The 22,510-nt window shown below is 39.1% G+C and overlaps 1 protein-coding gene across 1 annotated transcript in view; it reads left to right on the top strand.

Annotated features, from left to right (window-relative positions):
• The window catches only part of rxfp2a (relaxin family peptide receptor 2a), a 117,992-nt gene that overhangs the window by 89,726 nt on the left and 5,756 nt on the right, over positions 1 to 22,510 (top strand). The window contains exons 16-18 of the mRNA XM_012878701.3: positions 9,199 to 9,344; positions 11,226 to 11,321; positions 19,409 to 19,577. Of these exons, the coding sequence (XP_012734155.2) occupies positions 9,199 to 9,344; positions 11,226 to 11,321; positions 19,409 to 19,577 (411 nt within the window). The remainder of the gene's footprint in view (positions 1 to 9,198; positions 9,345 to 11,225; positions 11,322 to 19,408; positions 19,578 to 22,510) is intronic.

Consider the following 22,510-nt stretch of genomic DNA (forward strand, 5'->3'; position numbering starts at 1 on the left):
TTGCATGCATGCCAGACAACGTTGAGGCATGCTCCTTATTAGATGAAGGACGGTATCCTGGCATATCTCCTCTCAGATCCCCATCAGGCTGTCTATCTTTGAGCTCCTGGACAGTCTGAAGGGCAACGTGGCTGTGTCAGAGGGAAGTAAACATGAGGTCGTCATCCAGGAACTGCCTGCATACTGGCATACCAGGCATTGTCACGCATTTTGTAAACCCAGAACCCACTGCACCAGTTAGGGGTCTAAAAACAGGTCTAAGGATTTCATCCCGATACCTAATGGCAGTCAGGGTGTTATCATTTATCCTGTACAGGTCTGTGTGTCCCTCCACGGATATGCAAATCTGACCCCCTACCAAGCAGACCAGCTTCTGCAGAACGTTTCACATCTGTCACATAAGCTCAGGGTGAACCTCTGAACCAAACCTGCCAGTTCCGGTATTTTTGGCTCCGCAGTGAACACAAGGCCTACTAGAGGACGTTGGGGCCTTGGGCCACCCTCATGAAGTCTGCTGCTAATGGTTTGATCAGAAACATTCACACCAGAGGCCCACTGGAGGTCACATTGTAGGGCTCTAGCAGTACTCCTCATGTCCCTCCTTACTCTTGAGACTGTGCTTGTCAAGATCTTGTTTGGAAGCAGACAGATAATGGTTTAGGCTGTTTACTGAAGTGAAAAACAATGGAGGGGCTATGGTAGTGGATGAGATTGTAGCCGACTAGGAAGGCTCTGGTCTCGGTCTGTGAAGGAGGAAGATAGAGATGGTGAGAATCAGCAACAGACAGGAGTGAAGAGGCTGACTTACAGATAGTAATGATGAGTAGAACCAGAAAGGAGTAAGTCAGGTAGTGGTGGTCAGTGACAGGCTGAGGCACGGTTCAAGGCTCGATAGATGGCTCTTCGGTGGATGGTGGACAGGCCAGGAGTGTAACATGACGCCAGCGCATTGAGGAGCTTTAGGTCGACCGAAACTCCATGAAGCTTCAGGGGATTCAAAACTGTTAGCGGACTAGAGTGAAGATTGACCACATAGAGACCAAACTGGATAAGCGGATGCAAGGCAGGATCTGAGGAGGTAAGGCAATGAGAATTAGTGGAGGCAAAGGGCTTTAGAACCAGGAATACGAGGAACAAGACTCAGGTCAGGTCCCACTCAGGTGAAGCTAACGCTCTGACGCCTTCCTTCCGTCTCCGGCCGCCATAAATGTTCCTCGTAATCAGCTGTGGTGGGAAACACCTGTTGCCGACATCCGCCTGTCGCACCTTTCTGGAGAAAGGTAGGAACAAAACGCACCACAGCTGCCCTGAACCACCCACCTGGCAGTGCTGGGAGACACAGCAAACCGCTGAGCGACGACACGTATCGATGAGACATCCTGGTGAAGTTGGACTGCCTGTGCACCATCAGTAGGGTCCAGGTATCGGTTCATGCTACCAGTAGTGACATTGACCCTGGTCAGATACAAAACTACTGAAAAGCAGTAAAAAATAAAATGAGCAAGGACAAACCATCTGCGGCCTCCACCTGCAAAACCATTCCATCTTTTTGGGGTTGTCTCATTGTTGCCCCTTTAGTGCTTTACCAATAAACAGCCCCCTCTACTGCTGAACTGACCAGCTCAATGTTCAAGACATGAACAGACTTGATATTATACTCTGATTAAACAGTGTCCTTTAATCTTTTATTTATTTATTTATTTATTTATGCAGCGTATTGGTATTTATTTGTTTAAAGAAGTGCCTGCAGCCCATCGTGTTTCATTTATGCTGTTTCATCAAAGGCCATCAAAGAAAGAGGGTTTGTCTCCGAGTCACAGGCGCTCCATTGTACGGTAGAAAATGCTTCACATCATCGTTATCCCATGGCTTTCACATGGAATAAATGCGTCACAGGAGGATAATTAGCTGTTTGGTGCTGGGGAGGTGGTCACTTCATGTCCAGTTTTAACAATCTGCATATCGGTGTATTAATCTGTGAGAGCAGCTCTAAATGAGAATCGACTGTTAAGGCACTCTGAGTTGTTAGTATTACCAAAAAGCAATATATGGCCAAGGAATTTAGTATTTTGATTGGTTTGTAGTCAGCATCACACATACAGGGACATCTCTCAAAATTAGAATATCATGAAAAAGTTTTAAAAATATTTTATCATTTATTTCAGAAAGAGAAATTAATATATTATAATGTAGATTCATTATAGGTAAAAAGAAATATTTCCAGCAAATTTTTCTTGTAATTACGATGATGGCTTGCAGATAACGAAAACCCAAAATTCTAAATGTTTGCAACTTTAACGTTTCACATATCAGTCCTATACACATTTGATCACGCATGCTCACGTGTGATTTTGACCATGTTGGGATTTTTCTATATAGAAGGTTTCAAATTAATTAAAGTTGAGTTTGCATAAAATATATGTGACTGACTGAATATTGTAGGATTTTAGGCCTTCTTCTGAAGTTGTTCCATTCACTCTGGCATGATGAAATTCAACCTCTGAGCCAAATCCTGACTGATGGCAAACCATTTTTGTTTTGTCGTTTCATTTGGTTGGATTTTTGCTTGGAGTTGATAACAATGTGTTGCCTTCTGGTTATCCAGTTAAAGAATTGCTCACTGGTTTTCAACAGGATTGTGATCTTGGGAGTTTTGTGGATAAGATTTCTCTGTTATTTTGGAAAATGCATAAATCGTCGGCATATTGTTCCTGAGTTGTTGTTACTCTTGAAGTATGACGTTTTGATCGCAGTTTTTTTGTCCTTGACTGTGTTCTTGTGAAAAGGTCTTTTCCCTTGGATGAGAAGCAACTCCGCATGTGGATTGTGTGAGAATGGTTCACTGTTGCTTCAGCAAAAGGTTCATGTTAGCCCTTTCCTTTTCCTCTCTGGACAAAGGATTTTTTAGGATGTCCCAAACAATTTGAGTGATGTATCATCAGAGAAAATAACAATGCCCCATCCATCTGTGGTCCCCTTGAGTCGTCCACGCTGCCGTTTGTTTCACAGGGGTGGTCTACAAAAGCCTTCGTCTCATTTTTGCATGCTGATACACTCCTTCTACACTGCCATTGTGACCAAGCTCTGCACTGGTGGAAAATGCTGACCCAAATCCATCTTATTCATAGCAGTGTGAAGGGCCAAGTTGCGGTCTTTTCAACCCTCAAAAAATCTGATTTTTGCCACTTCCATGTGTGGCACTAAACTAGATTTTTTTCTGCTAGTATCTGCTATTACACTTTTTTTTAACAAAGCATTATTGAAAACTTCTAGAAACAATTAAATCCGACGTTACTTCCATAAACACAAATGCATCACTTTGGGGTCTTGAACTCTCAGACAAAAATCCATTGCCGGTCTCATTTAATCAGTAGTATGAACAACTACGCAAATAAAATCTGATCTCAGCAAAAAAAAAAAAAATCGGAATTATGCATCAAGACCTGCAATGTGAACCTCAGTACTTGATGATTTAGGATAGTCTTCACAGGTGCACAATTCCTTGGAGTGGTTAACGTTTATATGAAGTTGTTTTGATTCTTAATTTTCTGTGGATTTAACCATACCTGAAACAAGTTGGTACAGAGTTTATGCACATCTAAAGTGTATCAGTAAACAGTAACACTGCAAGTTATTAAAAGCTGTTCCAGAGGAATATGGCTCCACAAGGGAAGAGAAACGAAAGAAGACACTTAAATATAACAGAATTAACTACATTTTTGTTCGTGAATAGACGTCCAGTAAAATCTCGTGTGAAAATGAGGCACCAGGCCGAGTGAAGCTGCACCATTTCTGCATTTTGTTGTATACTGCTTATGACACCGCAGTAATAAAGCCTGGGACGAAAACTAAATGAGAATAGAGCTGGAAGATAATCAGTCCTAAGCTCTCTAAGGCAGTGATCCCACAGGAGGGTATTCAAAATAATTTGTGAGATAGAGAAAAGCGAGTGGGCTGCTTGAAGTGTGCGACCAAATACAGAACAGTGGATCAACCCCTGTGGAACGAGAAATTAGGTCCGATCATCCATAGAATACATTGTGCATACATTCATTTGAGTAATTGGGACATATATTAGAAACACATTTCAAGAGAGAGTGTTAAGAGCCTTGCAAAAATGTTTTAAAACATCTTTACCACCAGTGGTTTAATCTGTGTCAATGATTCAGGCAGAAACCCTCTCTTGTTGCTTTTATGATCTCTTTTATGTAGATGTGTTTTTTCTAATATACGGAGATATGATGACATTAAATCTTATTTATATGCAATTCTAAAATACTCAGCAAGCTGTGGATAAAGTTTAACAATCTGTAATTAATAATTAAAAAAACGCCTGGGTGGAAGCTTAGGAATATGTTTTTTTTCTGATATAAAGTTAATAAGTTTAATTTGTTTTTCTCTGTTCTTTATAGGAATTGAGAGTTGTGTTGTTTTGCTATTCCTGCGTCTCATTTTATAGTCAATAAGGTGTGTTTTAATGAGATGCTGTAAGTAAAGAGCCCAAGAAAAAACACAAATCTTTAAAGCTCTTGCTTAACTATTGGGATAACTAATAGTGCCTGGATAACTCTATTAATTGTAAAGATGTGATTATAGCCTGATTAAAGGAGACAATAATGCCAGTAACACTTTAGAAAATATGTCACTGAGCTCTCTCAGTACCCTGTAAGTTCATAACTGGGAACCAAAACAAAAACAATAACTGATTCTAAGAACTTTAAGTGTATACAGTAAATAAAAAATAAAAAATCTAATGACTGAGACAAAAAGAGAAGTTTGTAGAATCACTTTTTGCTGCACTTGAAGCTGCATGTCTTTGGGGTATGTCTCTACCAGCTTCAAACATCTACAGTCTACAGTTTTTCTATTTAATGCTTGTGAAATTGCTCAAGGCCAGGCACCAGTAAGAGTCTGGACTGTTGTGACACAAGGGAACGTTTTGATCTGAACCATTTTATCATGTCCCCTGTCCTTTGATTGTCCTGCTCAAAGGTTAACGTCTGTGGATGTCCAAAGTCTTTTGTAGCATTTTAACTGGCTGTATTCAAAAACTATCAAGTATTAAGCTGCACTCGTCTTCTCTTTCACACTTACCGGCTTCCTTGTCCGCTTTGAAGAAAAGCTTCCACCAACCATGAGTCCCTTTGGGGGAGGGCTGGGTGGAAACTTGCCCGCAAGATGAATTCTCGCGGTATTTGTGCGTTCACAAACACGCAATTATCCGTCTTGTACCGCTCCGGCTTCAACCGTTTGTGTCCGGACCAAAAACGGTTCGGGTGAATCCCGTTGCGGTATTGTGGTTTAAGACGGGACATATCGGTGTGATGAGACCCAGAGCGGCTGAGCCAACAGCCGGAACCAACAAAAACAAGGGGGATGCACACGTAGCTGCTGTCATCACATCTGTTTTGTGAGGTTCCACGATTTCATCTTTGAAAGAAGAACAGCAAGAAGTGCGCTGACTAGCTTACCTTCTCGTCATTTCACATGAAGGTGCTGCTTACGTTTTACTTTGATACCGTGATTGGCTAAAACTAGTGTTGCACCGATACCGATACCAGTATTGGACGGCGCCCCGATCCAGCACTAAAATGGTGGTATCGGTATCGGTGAGTACCAACAAATAGGGCATCGATACCATTTTGATGTTTGTATGTCACTTGAACGCAGCCGTCTCTCTCCCGACTAGTATTATACATGTTATATAAGCTCATGAAAGTTGCACTATTTTGGCATTTGAGAGCCAAAACTCAGGGTTTAAAAGAGATTATTCAATTATTAATGACATTTTACTGTCTTACTGTTGCACTATTATACATGTTATAATTTAATGAATATTGCACTATTTTGGCCTTTGAGAGCCAAGAGTTTATTCAACTATTGTCACCCATTCCAGGTAGGCAATAAAAAGTTCTACTACCCTAAGTAGTATGCAGTTCTTCATATACACACACATCAATTTCAAACAGATGGTATCGGTATCGGCCAATACTGCACAGCCAGGTATCGAGTACCGGGGCCAAAAAATGGCATCGGCCCAACACTAGCTAAAACCAACCTTTGGTAGGCGGGCTCTAGGTGTTGCTTCACCCAATCAGCTTAGAGAGTTCTGCTCCTTTCCCCAAACGGATTCGACAGGAGCAGTCCCAGACTGAAAATGTGCAGAACGTGGAGTTCTACACGTGATCACTCTGGCTGGCCAGGTTAGGCAGGTTGAGATGCAGCGTTAGTTTACGTCCACACGTGGTGTCAGACCAGTGTCTCGTTCCACGTTTGTGCTGGTCATGTTCCTTCCTCTTTAAAATGATGCTCTACTATGTCTTGATCTATCACATAAAATGCATTGTTATTGGTTGTAGTAAGTTTGGGGTTGTAAAAAGACAAAATGGGAAAATATTCAAGGTGTAAGAAGACTTTTTGCAATGCACTGCGTAAGATAATAGTATTGAATACAGCTCCTGGGGCAACTGTATAAAAACACAGATTCTAAATATACCAAGTTTAGCACAACTATAAGAAATACCTTACCACTATAAACAGAATGTGGCAAACATTTTACTTCCTCCATTAAGATTTTAAACATTAAAACAAGCAGACAAAGCTTGGTCTGCTTGTTTTAATGTTTAAAGTTAGACACACACACACACACACACACACACACACACACACACACACACCTGTCACATAAAACAGGCTAAAACGCCATTTTGAACTTTCAACCATATGATTTAAAGCTGCAAAGTTTAAAAAGGGAATAAGTCCAAAAGCTTTTTAGAGTTCAGTCAACAAGTCAGCTGTGGGAAGTTGGAACATTTTGTTTTAAGGCATCTTAAAAAATAGAAAAACCCATTGAGGCAAGCAAATAATTGACTATAAAAGTGCAGATTGTTGTTTTTTTTTTATTAGCAGAGCCTCGGGGAATCCATTTTCTTTCTTGTTTAATTGAGAGTTTTCTTTTTTAACGCTCCATTTTTTTTTTTTTTTACTTTTTCTGTGAAATAGAAAGTCATGTTGTGTCGCTTATAAGAAGTGTTTTGAGGATACAATAATATTAGAGCAAAAACAACAAATAAAATACTTAAATAATTTACTGTTTGCTGCTAACACGTTTAAAAATATTTGCCTACATTTTCATATCAAGACACACAAGAGTTTGATTTCTAATTATTTCAGTATTAAATGTACAGCATTGTTTAAAAGTTTCAGAGCCATTATTGCAATGCTGATGCTTAAACACATCGGTAGAAGGCTGCTTTTTTAAAGTGACAGGCGCTTCAAAGATGGGAGATTAAGTGTGTGGGAATGTGTTTGAGGAGGTTTTTCTAAAGTCCATTAAAATTCCTTTTGACTGCCTTTTAAGTCTTTCAGAGTGTTTTTTCTTTTGTTTTCATGTTCAGAGTTCAGTTGTATAACCTTACCACTCACTCTCAGACACTCAGTTGCGTTTTGCTCTGATTTTCTCCTTTTATTCCTCTGGAATTTGCTCTTAAATCCTGGCTTTACCTCTTGTTTCCTGTACGTTATTTAACAGGATTATACAGGACTGTCTCAGAAAATTAGAATATTGTGATAAAGTTCTTTATTTTCTGCAATGCAATTAAAAAACATGAAATGTCATACATTCTGGATTCATTACAAATCAACTGAAATATCGCAAGCCTTTTATTGTTTTAACATCGCTGATCATGGCGTACAGCTGAAGAAAACTCAAAAATCCTATCTCAAAATATTAGAATATTTCCTCAGACCAAGTAAAAAAAAATTATAACAGCAAAACATAATCAAACATTTGAAAATGTCCATTAATGCACTCAGTACTTGGTTGGGAATCCTTTTGCACAGATTACTGCATCAATGCGGCGTGGCATGGAGGCAATCAGCCTGTGGCATTGCTGAGGTGTTATGGATGCCCAGGATGCTTCAATAGCGGCCTTTAGCTCATTTGCATTGTTGGCTCTGGTGTCTTTCAGCTTCTTCTTCACAATACCCCACAAATTCTCTATGGGGTTCAGGTCAGGGGAATTGGCAGGCCAATCAAGGACAGTAATGCCATGGTCAGTACACCAGTTACTGTGAGAATCTTATGTCATCTCTTAACCACTACCATACTTGTGATTTAGTTTACTGAACCAAGCTGAGTGTTTTTCAAGGCTCAGGAAACCCTGCAGTGTTTCGAGTTATATAGACGATTCAAGTGATTAGTTGAATAGCCTACTAGTATACTTTTTCACGATATTCTAATATTTTGAGATAGGATATTTGGGTTTCTTCAGCTGTACGCCATAATCAGCGATATTAAAACAATAAAAGGCTTGTGATATTTTAGTTGATTTGTAATGAATCCAGAATGTATGACATTTCATGTTTTTTAATTACATTACAGAAAATAAATATTCTATACAATATTCTAATTTTCTGAGACAGTCCTGTACATAACAGTGTAACGCTACATGTTTAAAATTGTACTTACAGGTGCATAATCTAAATTTTTAGCTGCGGATATAAAATCTTACAATATATTTTCAGGTTTTCGTCTGACGGGATTACCAAATATACTTCTATCTACTTAGTTCCAGAGTATAAGGAAGAGATATTTGTAGAGATTTAGGTTGTTTTGTAAAATGTCTCTTTCCACAAGCTTCTCACAATAGTTTCTTTAATTTGTGTCTGTTTCTCTTGACCGAACTAGGCCACCTTATCGCACACACCTTTTCAGCTCTGCTCACTAATTTTCCCATTATGCTCAGATCAGGACTTTTTGATGTCAACTCCACGCTTTGACTTTGCAATCCTGTCTCTTTGTAAATAGTTTCTCGTAGCGCTTTGGGGTCACTGTCCATTTGAAAGACTCAGTAAGTTCCTAACTGACCTCAAACAGGGAAGTTTAGTCTGATTTAATGTTGGACAGAGAGAGAAAAACGGGCTATGCCACTTTTCGTACACCGTATGTAAATATCTTGTTTCATCCGTATGCGTTAAGCGATGCTGCCGGTTCTCCCTGCAGGTTTTAACTCCTGACCGCCCTCGGGGGGTTTGTAGTAATGTTATGTTTGTGAATTTAGTAAACTTTTTTCTTTTTTTTTTGTTCTGCTCCAAGCAGCAGCAGCAGCAGCTAAGCAGATAGACATAATCCACAAACCTACCCTGGAGTGTCTACCCTGAAAATTAACCCATATATGTGTGTTTCCTATCGTTCAGGTGCAGACTGCCTGATGGGGGTGTACCTGTTTTTTGTCGGCGTGTTTGATGTGAAGTTCCGGGGGCAGTACAACCGAAATGCGCTGCTGTGGATGGAGAGTGTGGAGTGTCGCACCATTGGCTTTCTAGCCATGCTCTCCTCGGAGGTGCTTTAACACACTTTACGCATCATTCTGATTAATAACTTCTGTATTATAAAAATGGTTTGCTGAAGTTTTAATTTCTTGTAGATTGTCTCTGACTTAGATGCTCTTATGCTAAATACACTCCCTAATATTTAGAAAGAGGACGTCTGAGGACGTTGCAGGGAAATGACATCCTTTTTTGCGACCATCAACAAGCTTTGGGCATTACTCCGTTTGGATCTTTGACCGCTTTTCTTGGCAGAATCGGTAAAGCTCATTTTAATTGACTGGTTTGTTTATAGGAACCGAGCTCTCAGACACAGCCCATGCATATTTAATAGGTCTGAGGTCAGGGACATTCCAGAAACTTAATGTGAGAGTGGTTTATCTACTCCAAAAACTATTTTTGTCTGCGTTAGTTTATTGTTCTTTTGTTGATCGGAACAACCAGCAGGGTCCAAGTTTCAACCATTTGACCTAAATTACCGCCATCAGATAAAAGGAAATTGGGTGTAATGTTCAAGAATAACCCTGCAACAATGCTCTGTCCAATCATGTGTGTGAAAATACTGGAACATCAGTGTGACTGTCCATAATGAAACAAGGTTAACATTATTGTGAACTTAGGGGGTCGCTGACTAAAATAGAAACCCACTCTGCAAAACTGATACCTTTGAGCAGCAGTGAAATTTGCAGCTGCCCACGAGGACGAGCCCAATTTCTTCTGGAGGTTTGTGGTCAGACATAAGACGATTAAGCTTTTACTTCTACAAACACTGCATCTGCTTTTGAGCATCATGATGTGGGTTGGGTTTCTTGTCAGCGGTTCTGGCTCATTGCAATAATGATTTTTTTTTATTTTTTTTTTTTTTTTTTTTTTTTTTTTTTTTTTTACTTCACTGCAAATCAAAAGCTGGTGTGAATGCGATAAACGGAAATTATCTCAAACCCACTCGACAGATAAAGCATGCTAACCTAAAATCCTGAGATCATCCTTACTGAAGATTTGTAAGTTTAAATCCCAAATCCAAGCCAAGACAACAGATCAATTTAAATGAGCTGTATCAATTCTGTTAATATCAAGAATCTAGTATCCAGGAAGGATTATACTAGAAACTTGTTGATAGCAGCAAAAAGCCTCTGGTTTCAACTCTCTGAAGGACATCGATTCAAATATCTGGAGTGTATGTATGCACATTCGTACCTGTATGAAGGCTTAAGATTACTGCACCAAATTGCCAGATAACCATTGAGGAAGCGTTGAGGGATTAATACATGCAGCAACACAATAATCCATATCATTTGCAAAGGGACTGATACTGGACTTTTTGTACTTTGTATGAGTTTGTCAGACCCTAAAGACTATTTGTATGCTTTAAGCTTCTCAGGAAGTGTGTTCTTTAGTGCAATCAACTAAGTTTATATATATATACAGTGTACAAATATCTCTTCTATGTCTGCTTGTCATGTGTTTTCTGTGTACATCCAGACCCCTTGCCTGTCTCAGAAACATTTCACCATGGTACCACATGGTTACAATAGAGATTCTTGTATTTATAACTTTAACCCTGTGTTAACTAGATAAAATCCATAATGAATTCTAACCTGTGCACCTGATTCTTGTTTTTGAAGGTCTTCTGTAAAGAGAATGGTTCAGATTAAAAGCCCGGAAAAATCTGACATAAATGTCGGTGATGAGTGTATATGTAAACTGGCCTCCATGTGAAACAATTCAGATAGACACAGTAATCTGCATTAAGGTTCTGCAAATGATAAGCCTGTGTTCAATGAAAGTGAGGAAGGGTTTGATAAGAGAAGAATGAATATAAAACAGACCTTGAAATATTAAAATCAGTGTCTATGGTTATTTATTTTTGTCATGATAATAATTCTTTCTCGCAGGTATCCGTTCTCCTCCTGACATATCTGACTCTAGAGAAGTTCCTGGTTATCGTGTTCCCCTTCAGCAATCTGCGCCCAGGCAAACTTCAGACGGGAGTGAGTCATCCCCTCTCTCTCTCTCTCTGATCAGAATATGAATGTGTTTATTTGTCTGTGCTTTTCTTTTTCTTTTACCAAGTAGCAATCGTCTCTAATTGAAACCCAGAAGCCTTGTCATGCAGAATCCAGCCTGTGCAAAATCTGTGCTAAAAAACAGAATTCATACAAAAGCCCACATGTATCATTTACTTTCCAGCTAAATTAAAAGTACCTTTTTCTCAATTACACCAAAACAATATATTGTTACTGTGTCTGAGAGCAGGGAGGAGAAGGCGCATTAGTTGAGGTGCTAGCAGGGAGGAGAAGAAAAGAAGATCTGTTGTAAAGCCGGAAAGTTTCCAGCTGCTGGACCTTGTTCAGAAAGTAACAAGAGACGCCCGGGCCCCGTTAAAAGATATGCAGACTAAATGGGATTTCTGAGCCCACAGCTGTTTTTATTGCTGACAGCAAATCCCAGAAAAGGTTTTTTAACAATCTGTCATCAATCTGTTTACATTTCTGCATGTGTTTTTTACCCAAGTGAAGAAGTGCAATATCAGTTTGCAACAGTATAAAAACCAGATGAACGGAGGTGTTCCTCGCAGACAGCATGCGTAGTTCAAAGATTAGCAGCTGTTTCGTTAGAGGAGGACAAAAGCTAAACAGCTTTCCATATTTATATGTCTGGCTGCCAGGGCTCCCTGTCTGTATTGCTAATATCTATTAAGTTTAATGTTATTCATTAGAACATACTGCCCCCCTCTAAAAAAAAAAAACAGAACTGCCTTTAACTTTGATAACAGCGTGTAGTCACTGTTGCATCGTTTCGACAAGTGACTGCACCGCGTCACAGTATGCCATAGCGTTCATTATCCATCCAGAGTTTAGCATTAATGTTTTGTGAAGGTTTTGTTGAGCCAAACGCCGACAACCCAGGGTCCAGACCAGGAAGCGGAGCCGAAGTTCAACTCACCTCTCTGCAGCCTTCTGTTACCCACTCCTTACCCCGTTAAGACGCCGTCTTCCCCGTAGCCTAAATCAAATAGAATAACAGCTAATCTGTAAGGAGCAAATGATAAAAAATCTCATAAAAGTAAATACGACTCCGACTGAACGGGAGAAAAAAAAAGAAGATTAAATTTGGTTTGTTGAACACAAGGTCTCTCTGTTCAAAGTCGTTTTTAGTTAATGACTTGATTTGTGATAATCAGGTAGATGTATTTTATCTCATAGAAACCCGGCTGACGCAAGAGGATTATGTTAGCATAAATGAGTCAACTCCTAATTAATTACATTTTCATATTCCTCCAAATACTGGACAAGGAGGAGGAGCAGCAATCATCTCTTAGTCAAATTTATTGAGTCATCACAGGACAATTAGAAGCTAAACTTCTTTTGGATGTCTGAGCCATAGTTTTCTCCAAATTGCAAATGGATATATTATTCTGATTTAGTGTTAAATACAAGTTCTTCCCCAACACATTCCAAAGATGCTCAATGGGGTTACGGTCGGGATTCTGGGGTGGCCAGTGCATGCGTGAAAATTATGTCTCATGCTCCTGCAAGCAATTTTGCACAACCAAAAGCTATTTTTGTCATCTTGAAATCTGCCACTGTCGACAGAGAAGAAGAAATGCACTGATTGAATGATCTCCTCATTCAGGATCTTTACGTAGTCATCTTACTCCATTCTTTGGGGACATAATGTGAGTAAAGTGCAGAGTAAATCTGGCCTCATCTGATCTCACAACCTTCTGCTCTATAGTCCAATCTTTCTGATTTTTTTCGCCCGTGATCATGAAAGACTATTTTCTCTCCCCAATCCTCCTGCAAAGATCATGGTTCCCCCGCCTGTCCTTGTACATTCTTTAACACAATGGACAATTCTGAACCCGATTCTGCACGTACTTAGATGTTTGACCGTTCTGAAACACATCAACACGTTTTCCCACAAGCACGCAATGTGTCTTCCAATATGTTTTAGATATGAGCCGCTACTCATCAGATCTGTTATTAGATAAGTTCAGTTTCCAGCAAAAACAAAATCTTTATTATCCAATGGGACCTATTTGCCCTGTTTAATCCGGGGGACAGCCAGTATATATTTGAAGTGCCTTGGATCTCCGAAGCAATACTTAGAAGTTTATTTTAATTAAGATAAAATGTTGGTGTCACGTTCTCATTGCCGGGAAACTCTCTGGCATTAGATATCAAAAACTCTTGGTAATCGGGTAACTCTGTTCTCACTTGACCTCAATAGGTGCATACTAACACAAATTATATTTTTTGCACCATACGCTACAATAAGTTGTCAATTTTTGATTAAAGTTCGGCAGGACTCAAGTTTAAAGAGACTTTTTTATGGCCAACAGGAGCAGTGCTGTCCTCTGTGTCCAGATAAGTCTGAAGGAGAAAGAAAACGGCAATAAGGGACCCGCATATCTGCCAGTTCTCTGAGAGACGAAAACAACGGCGCCTGTGGGTCCCAAATAGGAACTTTCTTCTTGTCCTGAATGGATTCTGATGTCAATGCTGGCAGATTCACTGCCGGCTCATAATCTTAGAACCTGATTTTTTTTCTTCTCCTATGTTCCCATTCTTGTCCTCCCTCTTAGAATTAAAGGGGTCATAAAAGTATGAATCAGACCGTACGACAATATAATCAGATCCAACAACCTTCCTCCTGGCATCTGAGAGTCAAACAGATCCTTTAGGACTTTGAATTCTTTCATCATCTTTGATTCTCATAAAAAGACAGTTTGTCGTTTGATTTTTTTTTTTTTTTGATTTTCTTTTTTAGATTTTAACAAAACATTTATTTGTACATTAAGTTAACAAAACACCGTTAAAAACATGATCAAAAGTAGATATTTACATACGCTGCTTGTTGTATTTCAGTTCACTCTGATCGGAAACTGTAAACAAAACCCCCTTAAAACCCCACAGCTGCACAAAGTCATTTAAGCTTCCAGTGGCTCTGTGGAAGTGAAACTCCAGTCTAATCCTGGCCTTGACGTTGCGCTTCCACAGAGCCACAGCATCGGGCTGAGGTCCAGCCTGCAGTCTGTCCCTTCTAGATAAATAAAAAACCATTTTTGCTTCAGCAGCTAAAAAAATTAGAATTTGGTATTTTAACTTAGTGGCTTTACAGTAATGCACGACGTTAATAACAGAACTGGAAAAAACTACACCAAAGAGATTAAAAACACTGATCAAAAGGTTAAAGAAAGTCATCAGTCGTACACAATCCATAAAAACATGAAAGACATTCTCCGACAAACTGCAAAAAGGACACTAATTTAAAACCCCCGAGAGAAATGACTGATAAAAAAAACGAGTTTGTTGCACTGGCTCCATGTAGTATCCTCCACTGAAGATCGCCAGTCTGGTTTCTTAACGGACGTTTATAGAGGGTGCTCCAAACTTGTCCCACACACCCACAGCTCTTCTTTGCAGAGTTGTCTTGTTGAGAATCTTAACAAATGTCTGATACAGCACAAGGTGCTTCACAATAGTTATAACAATAGTTATGGTTTGTCTATAGTTATACATATATATATATATATATATATATATATATATATATATATATATATATATATATACATATATATATACATATATATATATATATATATATATATATACATGTGTATGTATATATATATATATATATATATATATATATATATATATATACATGTGTATATATATATTGACTTATATATGTATATACTTATATTACTTTGTGTGGAATGTTGTAAATATATACATTAAAATGTTTGTATATCTGGAGCGTGTAACACAAGTAATTTCCCTCTGGGATTATTAAAGTATGTCTGATTCTGATTCTGAATAGACAATAAATTATAGTAAAAATATGAAATCACACAGTACTTCATAAAAGGACAACAGAAGCTATATACAAATACAATATCACAAAGCGCGACTTGAGAACAAATCACAGTCAACCAAAAGCTTGCCTGAATAGTGAAGTCTTCAGCTGTTTTACGAAGGAGTCAAACAGAATCAGCAACACGAAGGGACTGACGAAGGTCATTTCACAATCTTGAAGCAATAGCTTGAAAAGACAGGTCTCTGGTTTTAAAGCGGGTCCCTAGAACCATGAGAAAGTTCTGACCCGAGGACCGAAGGGTGCAGCCACAGGTGTAGGAACGCAACAGATCGGTGATATTTGGGAGCCTGACCAGGCAAGTCAAAACAACATTTTTTGAAATGTATTCGAAATGTGATTGGGAGCAAGTGCAAGGTGGATAGAATAGGAGTAATGTGAGTCGTTCTGCTAGATGCAGTCCAAAGCCTTGCAGCAGCATTTTGGACCAGCTGAAGGCGATTTAGAGCAGCTCTGCTAAAACAAGTAAAAAGAGAATTACAGTAGTCCAAGCGAGAAGAAATAAAAGCCTGAATCATGAGCTCAAGATCACAGTTTGACAGAATTAAGTCTTTCTCAATAAAAAAAATAGCTTTAACCTAGAATTATTTGTCTTGTGGAATAGTATTTTATTTCTTAATTCTTTAGTTTTTAGTTTAGTCACGAGTAGACAGAAGTTGTATTTACTTCTGTTCGGTCTGAGTCATATTTACTTTTAGGAGATTTTCATCATTTGCTTAGTATTGTTATTTTTTTTTTTTACCCAAGCTTATTCTTTGAAGAAACATTAATCCTAAAGCAATCTAAAAATCTTTTTCTGGCCTCTCTTCCAATTTCAGCTCTTATCCTGTTGGAAAAGAAGAACACACGTTTCAGATGAAGCTAATTTTATTGACACGTTACCAGAGTGATTTAGATTTTTTCTTATATAACCAATGAGACTCAGAGTTAAGAGCACTAAAGTATGTCAAAGCTGCTGATAATCACTGCAAATCACATGTGGCGATGAAAGGCTTTCAAGTCGGTGCATGAACAGTCATTTAAAATGAAAGGAATTGAATAAGAAGACTCGGATTAAAACAGTCCTGGAAATATTTATCAAATGTCCTTATTGGTGCTAAAATCAAATCCAGTTAGTCAGATATACGATCAGATGAAAACCTCGTGGTCTGAGGCTGACATTTGGAGGACTTGGTCTCCAAAACCGCAGGAGAAGTGTTGGTTGATGTCATTCAGCTGCAGGATTTATCCCGTTTTTGCAAATTATTTGTAACCAAATTTAAAATTGAATTCTCCTAATGTGTTGTAGTTCTGTTTTACTGCACCTTCACTCCACATCTTTACCACTAAATGTTATTTATACCAGTGTCAAGGTTCAAAGTAATCTTTTAATTTGGCCAGCATGCTTCTCTCTGTAATTAATAGAAATATTTTGGAGCGGGCCTGATCAGAGTCCCGACTTTGACTTTAATCTGACAGAGAACGTATTGAGGGAGTTAAAGATTTGGGTGATAGCGAGTAGGCCTTCCATCCTCAAAGACCTGGAGCTCAACACCGAGAAAAACTGTTAGCACACCAGTGGAAACATGCAAAAAGCTGTAATACGCTTTTTTGATTTTTCACTGATTGTTCACTGAAGGGTGTAAATCGTTTTGGACATGTCGTTTTGTTTTAAACTGCGGCTAAAAACAAATGCACAAAACAAGTGCGAACCACCAGAATTGACAAAGACTCCTGGATAGGCGTTGAAACGTTTCCAGAATGCCATGACCTGGATAACTGAGAATTTGCACATAAATTCAAACTTGATATCCCTTTTACCTTGTTTCCTTGTCTTTTGGAAGACACTTGTCTATTTTTTTAACAGAAACAAACATCCTGGTTGAAGGAAAATAACTTTAAATCTAGATCTACATACATTTATGTAACAGCTATTGGTGTAAATACTTGGTATTAAAAAAAAAACAGATATGTTAATCTCTCGGGTGATGTTTAGATTCTCGAGTCAAACCAAAATGTTTTTAAGTTGATTGCTCCGTTATTTTTCATGGGGGTCTGTGAGGTTGTCTCAGTTTGAATCACATCAGTGCTGTTTGCTGGACAACGGCATGTTTAGTGATTCTGCTCAAGCCTCACTCATCTCGAGAGGGACTCTCATCTGTTTGCAGCATTTACTTTTATACATGGTCCATTCTAAGAAATACAACCTGTGCTACATTCATAGTATGTGCACAATGCTATGAATATAAATAAATGGGTGTAATTTATAGTGCCTTGCAGTAGTATTCATAACCCTTGAACTTTTTCACATTATGTATTCTATTGATATGTCGTGTAATACCAACCAGGAGTAGGTCATAATTGTGAAATAGAAGGATCAAGAAGCATAGATTTCAAAACATTTTACAAATAAACTGGCAGGTGTGCTTTGCACATCTAGAGACTAAAATCTTTGCCCGTTCTTCTTTTCAAAATAGCATGGAGAGCATCTGGAAGCATTTACAAGTGGAGCCAAAAGCTTTCAACTAGATTTAGGTGTCGACTGCTCTCACTCATTAATATCCTTTGATCTGAACCATTCCTTTGTAGCTCTGGTTGTATGTTTAGAGTTGTTTTCCTCATGTAAGGTGAAACTCCACTCCAGTCTTTTGCAGCGTCTAACTAATTTTTTTTTCCAGGGCTGTTCTGTTTTTAGCTCAACTCATCTTCTCATAAACTCTGACCAGCTTTCTTGTCCAAGCCGAATAAAAGTATATCCGTAGCATGACATGTTTCATGCTGGGCATCGTGTGTTCACGGTGTTGCTTTTCCACTAATATTTTGCTTTCAGGTCTAAAAGTTGAACCTGTGCCTAGATGACCAGAACATTATTTTCCTCATATTTGTTGTATCAGTATGACTTGTGGTTAACTGCACATATGAATTCTTATGGGTCTCTTCTTGCCAATCTTCCGTAAAGACCAAATGTGTGGAATGAAAGTTGTATTTTCCCACCTGGGCTGATCTCTACAGCTCCTCCAGAGTTACCAGGAGCTTCCTGGCTCTGTTTTTACGCAGATTCAAGAATCACAAAGAATCTAGAATCTTTATTGTCAGCTTTGTGTCATCATGTTGAAATTTCCTTTGAGACAGACACAAGCATAGGATGTACTCAGGTACATGACACATACACAACACATTTAGTATTTACAAGGTTTTTATTTTTTTTAATTAACATTAAAGTGTGCAAGTTAGTAATCCAAGAAGTCTTATATAAGTCTCTTTGTGAAGAATGAGTTACTATTATGTTACATGAATTGACTCTTCAGCGCTTCTTGATGTGTTTATGTCCGCAGTGATTTTTGTGCAGTAATCTTAAGGTTTCATTTACAGAAAGATTTGACTCAGCTGCAATGAAGTAAAGGTTTTCTGAATGCCTACGTGCTGCGTGTTGTTCAGATTATTATTTGTTTAAAAAAAGATGTAGAAAACAATGTATGATTTCTCACCCACTTCACAGTTATGTTTGACTTTTTGTTGTATTTGTGTATTGAAACTAATTCCAATAGATTACACTGAAGAGTGGCACAGTAAGATGATGAAGTATCTTTATATAGCATGTTTCAAAGCAGCTGCTGCATTGGGCATGAAATAGAAGAATAATCGTCTATGTTGCTGAATACTGTTGCAAGGCACTGTTTCTTAAGAATGCTCTTTTTTTCCCCCCGAATTAACAACACTGAATTGAATGCAGAGTTTTCTACCCATCTCAATGTTTGTGTGCAACGCAAACATTCATCCGAATGTCACACAAGTCTGACTGGGGCAGGTTCAGTTCTGCCAGTAATAAAAAAAAAAAAATAACCCTCTCTATAAGGATTGCATCGCCTATTTTAGAGCTGCCTACAGAGTCGCCACATCCAGCTAGAGCTTGAAGAAATTGACATATTTGGGGCTTTTTTTTCCCCTTATCTTTAGGAAAAAGAATGTTTTTTTTTCTGTTTCGTTTTTTTTTCTGTCTCCCTCTTGACAAAAACAGAACCCTGAAATGTCATTCAACAGGTAGAAACTAATCCGATCTGAATGTTTAGAGTCTCCTAATTTAATAAAATGTCAGTGAGGATGTGAATTGGAAGTGAGTCATTTACTGCATGTTCCGAGCTATTTTTCACTCTGAACTTTGAAGCGCGCTGCATCTGAAATCTTAACAGCGTATTTGTTGTTCCGGTGCAAGGTGATCCTGTCTTCTATCTGGCTGATGGGCTTCATCATCGCTGCTGTGCCACTTATGAATGAAGACATCTTTGGGAACTACTATGGTCGAAATGGGGTCTGCTTCCCTCTGCACTCCGACAGGCAAGAGAAACCCACGGCAAAAGGATATTCCACCGGGATTTTTCTAGGTAAATTAAAGACAACGTTTCATTTTCTTTCCTGAAGACATAACATTCGCTCTCGGCATTCCTAACAAGGTTGATCCGTATTATTATATTCCACCGTGGGAAAAAAAAAAGGTAGTAGGTAGTGTCAGTTTCACAGAGCTGTGACAAACTAACATTTGCCATCAATAAACATGGGTGATTTATAAACAATAGATAATTTGCCTGCCAGTTATTACTCAGTGTTCTTTGTGAACGTCAGTATGAAAGTCACAGAGTTATTTTAATATCCTGTCTCAAGGTTTGCCAACATTTCCATTACTGGGGCTTTGCTTTTAACGAGCTAATATTATAACAATATGTGGTAGTGAATAGAATAGAATAGGATTTATTGTTATTGTTTCATGCAATGAGAAACTGTTAAACAGCTCGTGTTGGGCAGTGTGAATATTGCACATAAATATGCATGATGCATATATACAAAAATAACAATAAGCGAAATAATATGCAAACCAAAGTTTGGCAGCAATCTGCAGCAGCAGTAGCAGTGCGCTCCTACGGTGTCTTCATGTGATGGGGTGATCCATTTCACTGCTCTGGGATAACAACTGTTGAGTTTTTTGGGTTCAGTTTGTGAAGTCCTGAACCTTTAATTACGTGGGAATGGAGGAAAAACAATGTGTCCAGGGTGAGTGGGCTTTGCTGCAGTGGCGCTGGAGCTTCGCAGGTGTAAATGTCTGTCAGAGAGAGCAGCCGTGATCCAATAATGCGCTCCGCTGACCTCGCCACCTGCTGCGGGTTCCCCCTGTTCGCCTGAGAGCAGCCGGAGAATCACAGAGTGCAGAAATAGACCACAAGGCTCTCTGTCACTGACCTGTAGGAGTTTGTGAGCAGCTGGCGATGGAGAAAAATAGGCTTTGACTTCCTGAAGAAATAAGGTCTTTGTCAGGTTTTCCCTGCCTGGTGTGACATCTGGGTGTTCCAGGGAAGGTCAGCAGAGATGTGGACACCCAGGAACGTGTAGTTATAAGATCTCTCAGCCTCTTCTAGCCGAGTAGCGAAAAGGGGAGTTTGAGTGGTGCGCTTAGATTTCCTTAAGTCCATAATTACTTATTTCGTTGTTGAGATGTTGATGCACGGGTTGCTTTTCCGTCGGGCGCTTGACCTCCTCTCTGTAGGCCGACTCATCATCAGAAATCAGACCTACAACAGTGGTCTGATTTCATGAAGTCATGATTAATATTGAATAGAGAAGTGGGCTGAGGACACGCCTCTGGGATGTCCCTGTGTTCGGGATGAGGGTTGGTGATGTGTGCTTACGGTCTGTGGTCTACTCCTGAGGAAATGTCGACTGCACAGTGAGCTGCCCAGGTCCAGGTTACTCAATTTACTAACCAGTTTATGGGGAATAACAGAGTTAAAGTCCACAAACAGCATCCTGATGTAGGTGTTGTCCTTCTTCGGGTAGGTCTGCCCTGAGTGGAGAGCCGTTGTCATGCCACCTTTCCTGCTTCTTCACTGTCCTCCCTTTGCAGCTTGAATTTGTGGCATCTGCTACACCATTCTCATCATTCTCTGCTGCAGCAGCTCAGTTAGCCAGACCACTTACACCTGTTCACATGGCTTATTATTCTGAGGCTCCACAGACACCTGTTGCCAGATAATTTGCATGCCATTGCGTGAGCAGATGTTTCCAGCGGTCTTCGCCTGCCTTGCCTGTTTTGACCAAGTTCTTGTTTGTGGATCCGCCTGTCTCCTCTTGCCTCGCTCGGACACCTCATCGACTTTCTGATTTTCTGGAAACGACCTGGACTGTTTTCATTCCCCCGACTCTTGCCGAGCCCTTTGTACCTGTCAGCCATCCCCTGCCTGCTTTCACCGTGTATGACCCTAACTCGATTCACGGACCTGTCTCCAGCCTCGGCCCTCTCTGCCTTGTCAGACCTTGGCGGAGGGTTTTACCTGCCTGCTCTAAGGTTTTTGTTTGTTTATTGTTTTAATAAACATTTTGAAATGCAAGATTGTGTTCAGCTTGAATATCGGGCTCTCTGACGTCTGAGCATAACAGCTGTTATTTCTGCATTTGTGGTTGTTCAGCTCTTTGCTCTGTATATAAATAGATGTTGGTTGTGGTCAGCGGGAAGAGCAGTTCTATTTTATTTTATTTTACTTATTTATTTGACAGGGACAGTGTACATTAATTAGCATTCCTGCAAATGCACCAGAATTAGCCAAAAGGCAGTTTTTCATCTGTTGTCCCTGGACAGAATCTTAAAATTGTCTACCTAAAAACACAGCAGTAAGAATTTTACAGTGAACAATACAAATATAAAAAAATGACTATAACCTATAACTCTTCAAAACGTAAAAATACAGAGTTCATGTTCGCTAGCCTACAGATTTTAGGTTAATAAAAACAGAATAAAACATTTAAATAAAAATAATAATTATATATATATATATGTATGTATGTATGTATGTATGTATGTATGTATGTATGTATGTATGTGTGTATATATATATATATATATATATATATATATATATATATATATATATATATATATATATATATATATATATATATATATATATATATATAGCAGAGACACAAATGGCAGCATGGTTTGGTTATGGAAGACACATTCAATTAATGCTGACATGTCTGATATGTTATGAGCCAGTTTTTTAGATGCATTTTAAAAATAATGTATGTTGTGAGTTCTCTGATGTTCTGAGGGACAGAGTTCCACTCCTGAGCTGCTGGGACTGCATAGGCTGTTTGACTAAAAGCCCTTTAACGCAGAGGAACAACACAGTCTCCTCTGGCCGACCCTCGCGTTACTCTGTGTGTTCCTGATCTTTACAAACTGACTGTAAGGATGAGTCATACAAAACATTTTGTGATGAGTGACGTGAGAGAAACCAGGCGATAGACAATCAGTTAACCGTTCTCT

This window comes from Fundulus heteroclitus, chromosome 11, assembly GCF_011125445.2.
Source record: "Fundulus heteroclitus isolate FHET01 chromosome 11, MU-UCD_Fhet_4.1, whole genome shotgun sequence".
Lineage (NCBI taxonomy): Eukaryota > Metazoa > Chordata > Actinopteri > Cyprinodontiformes > Fundulidae > Fundulus > Fundulus heteroclitus.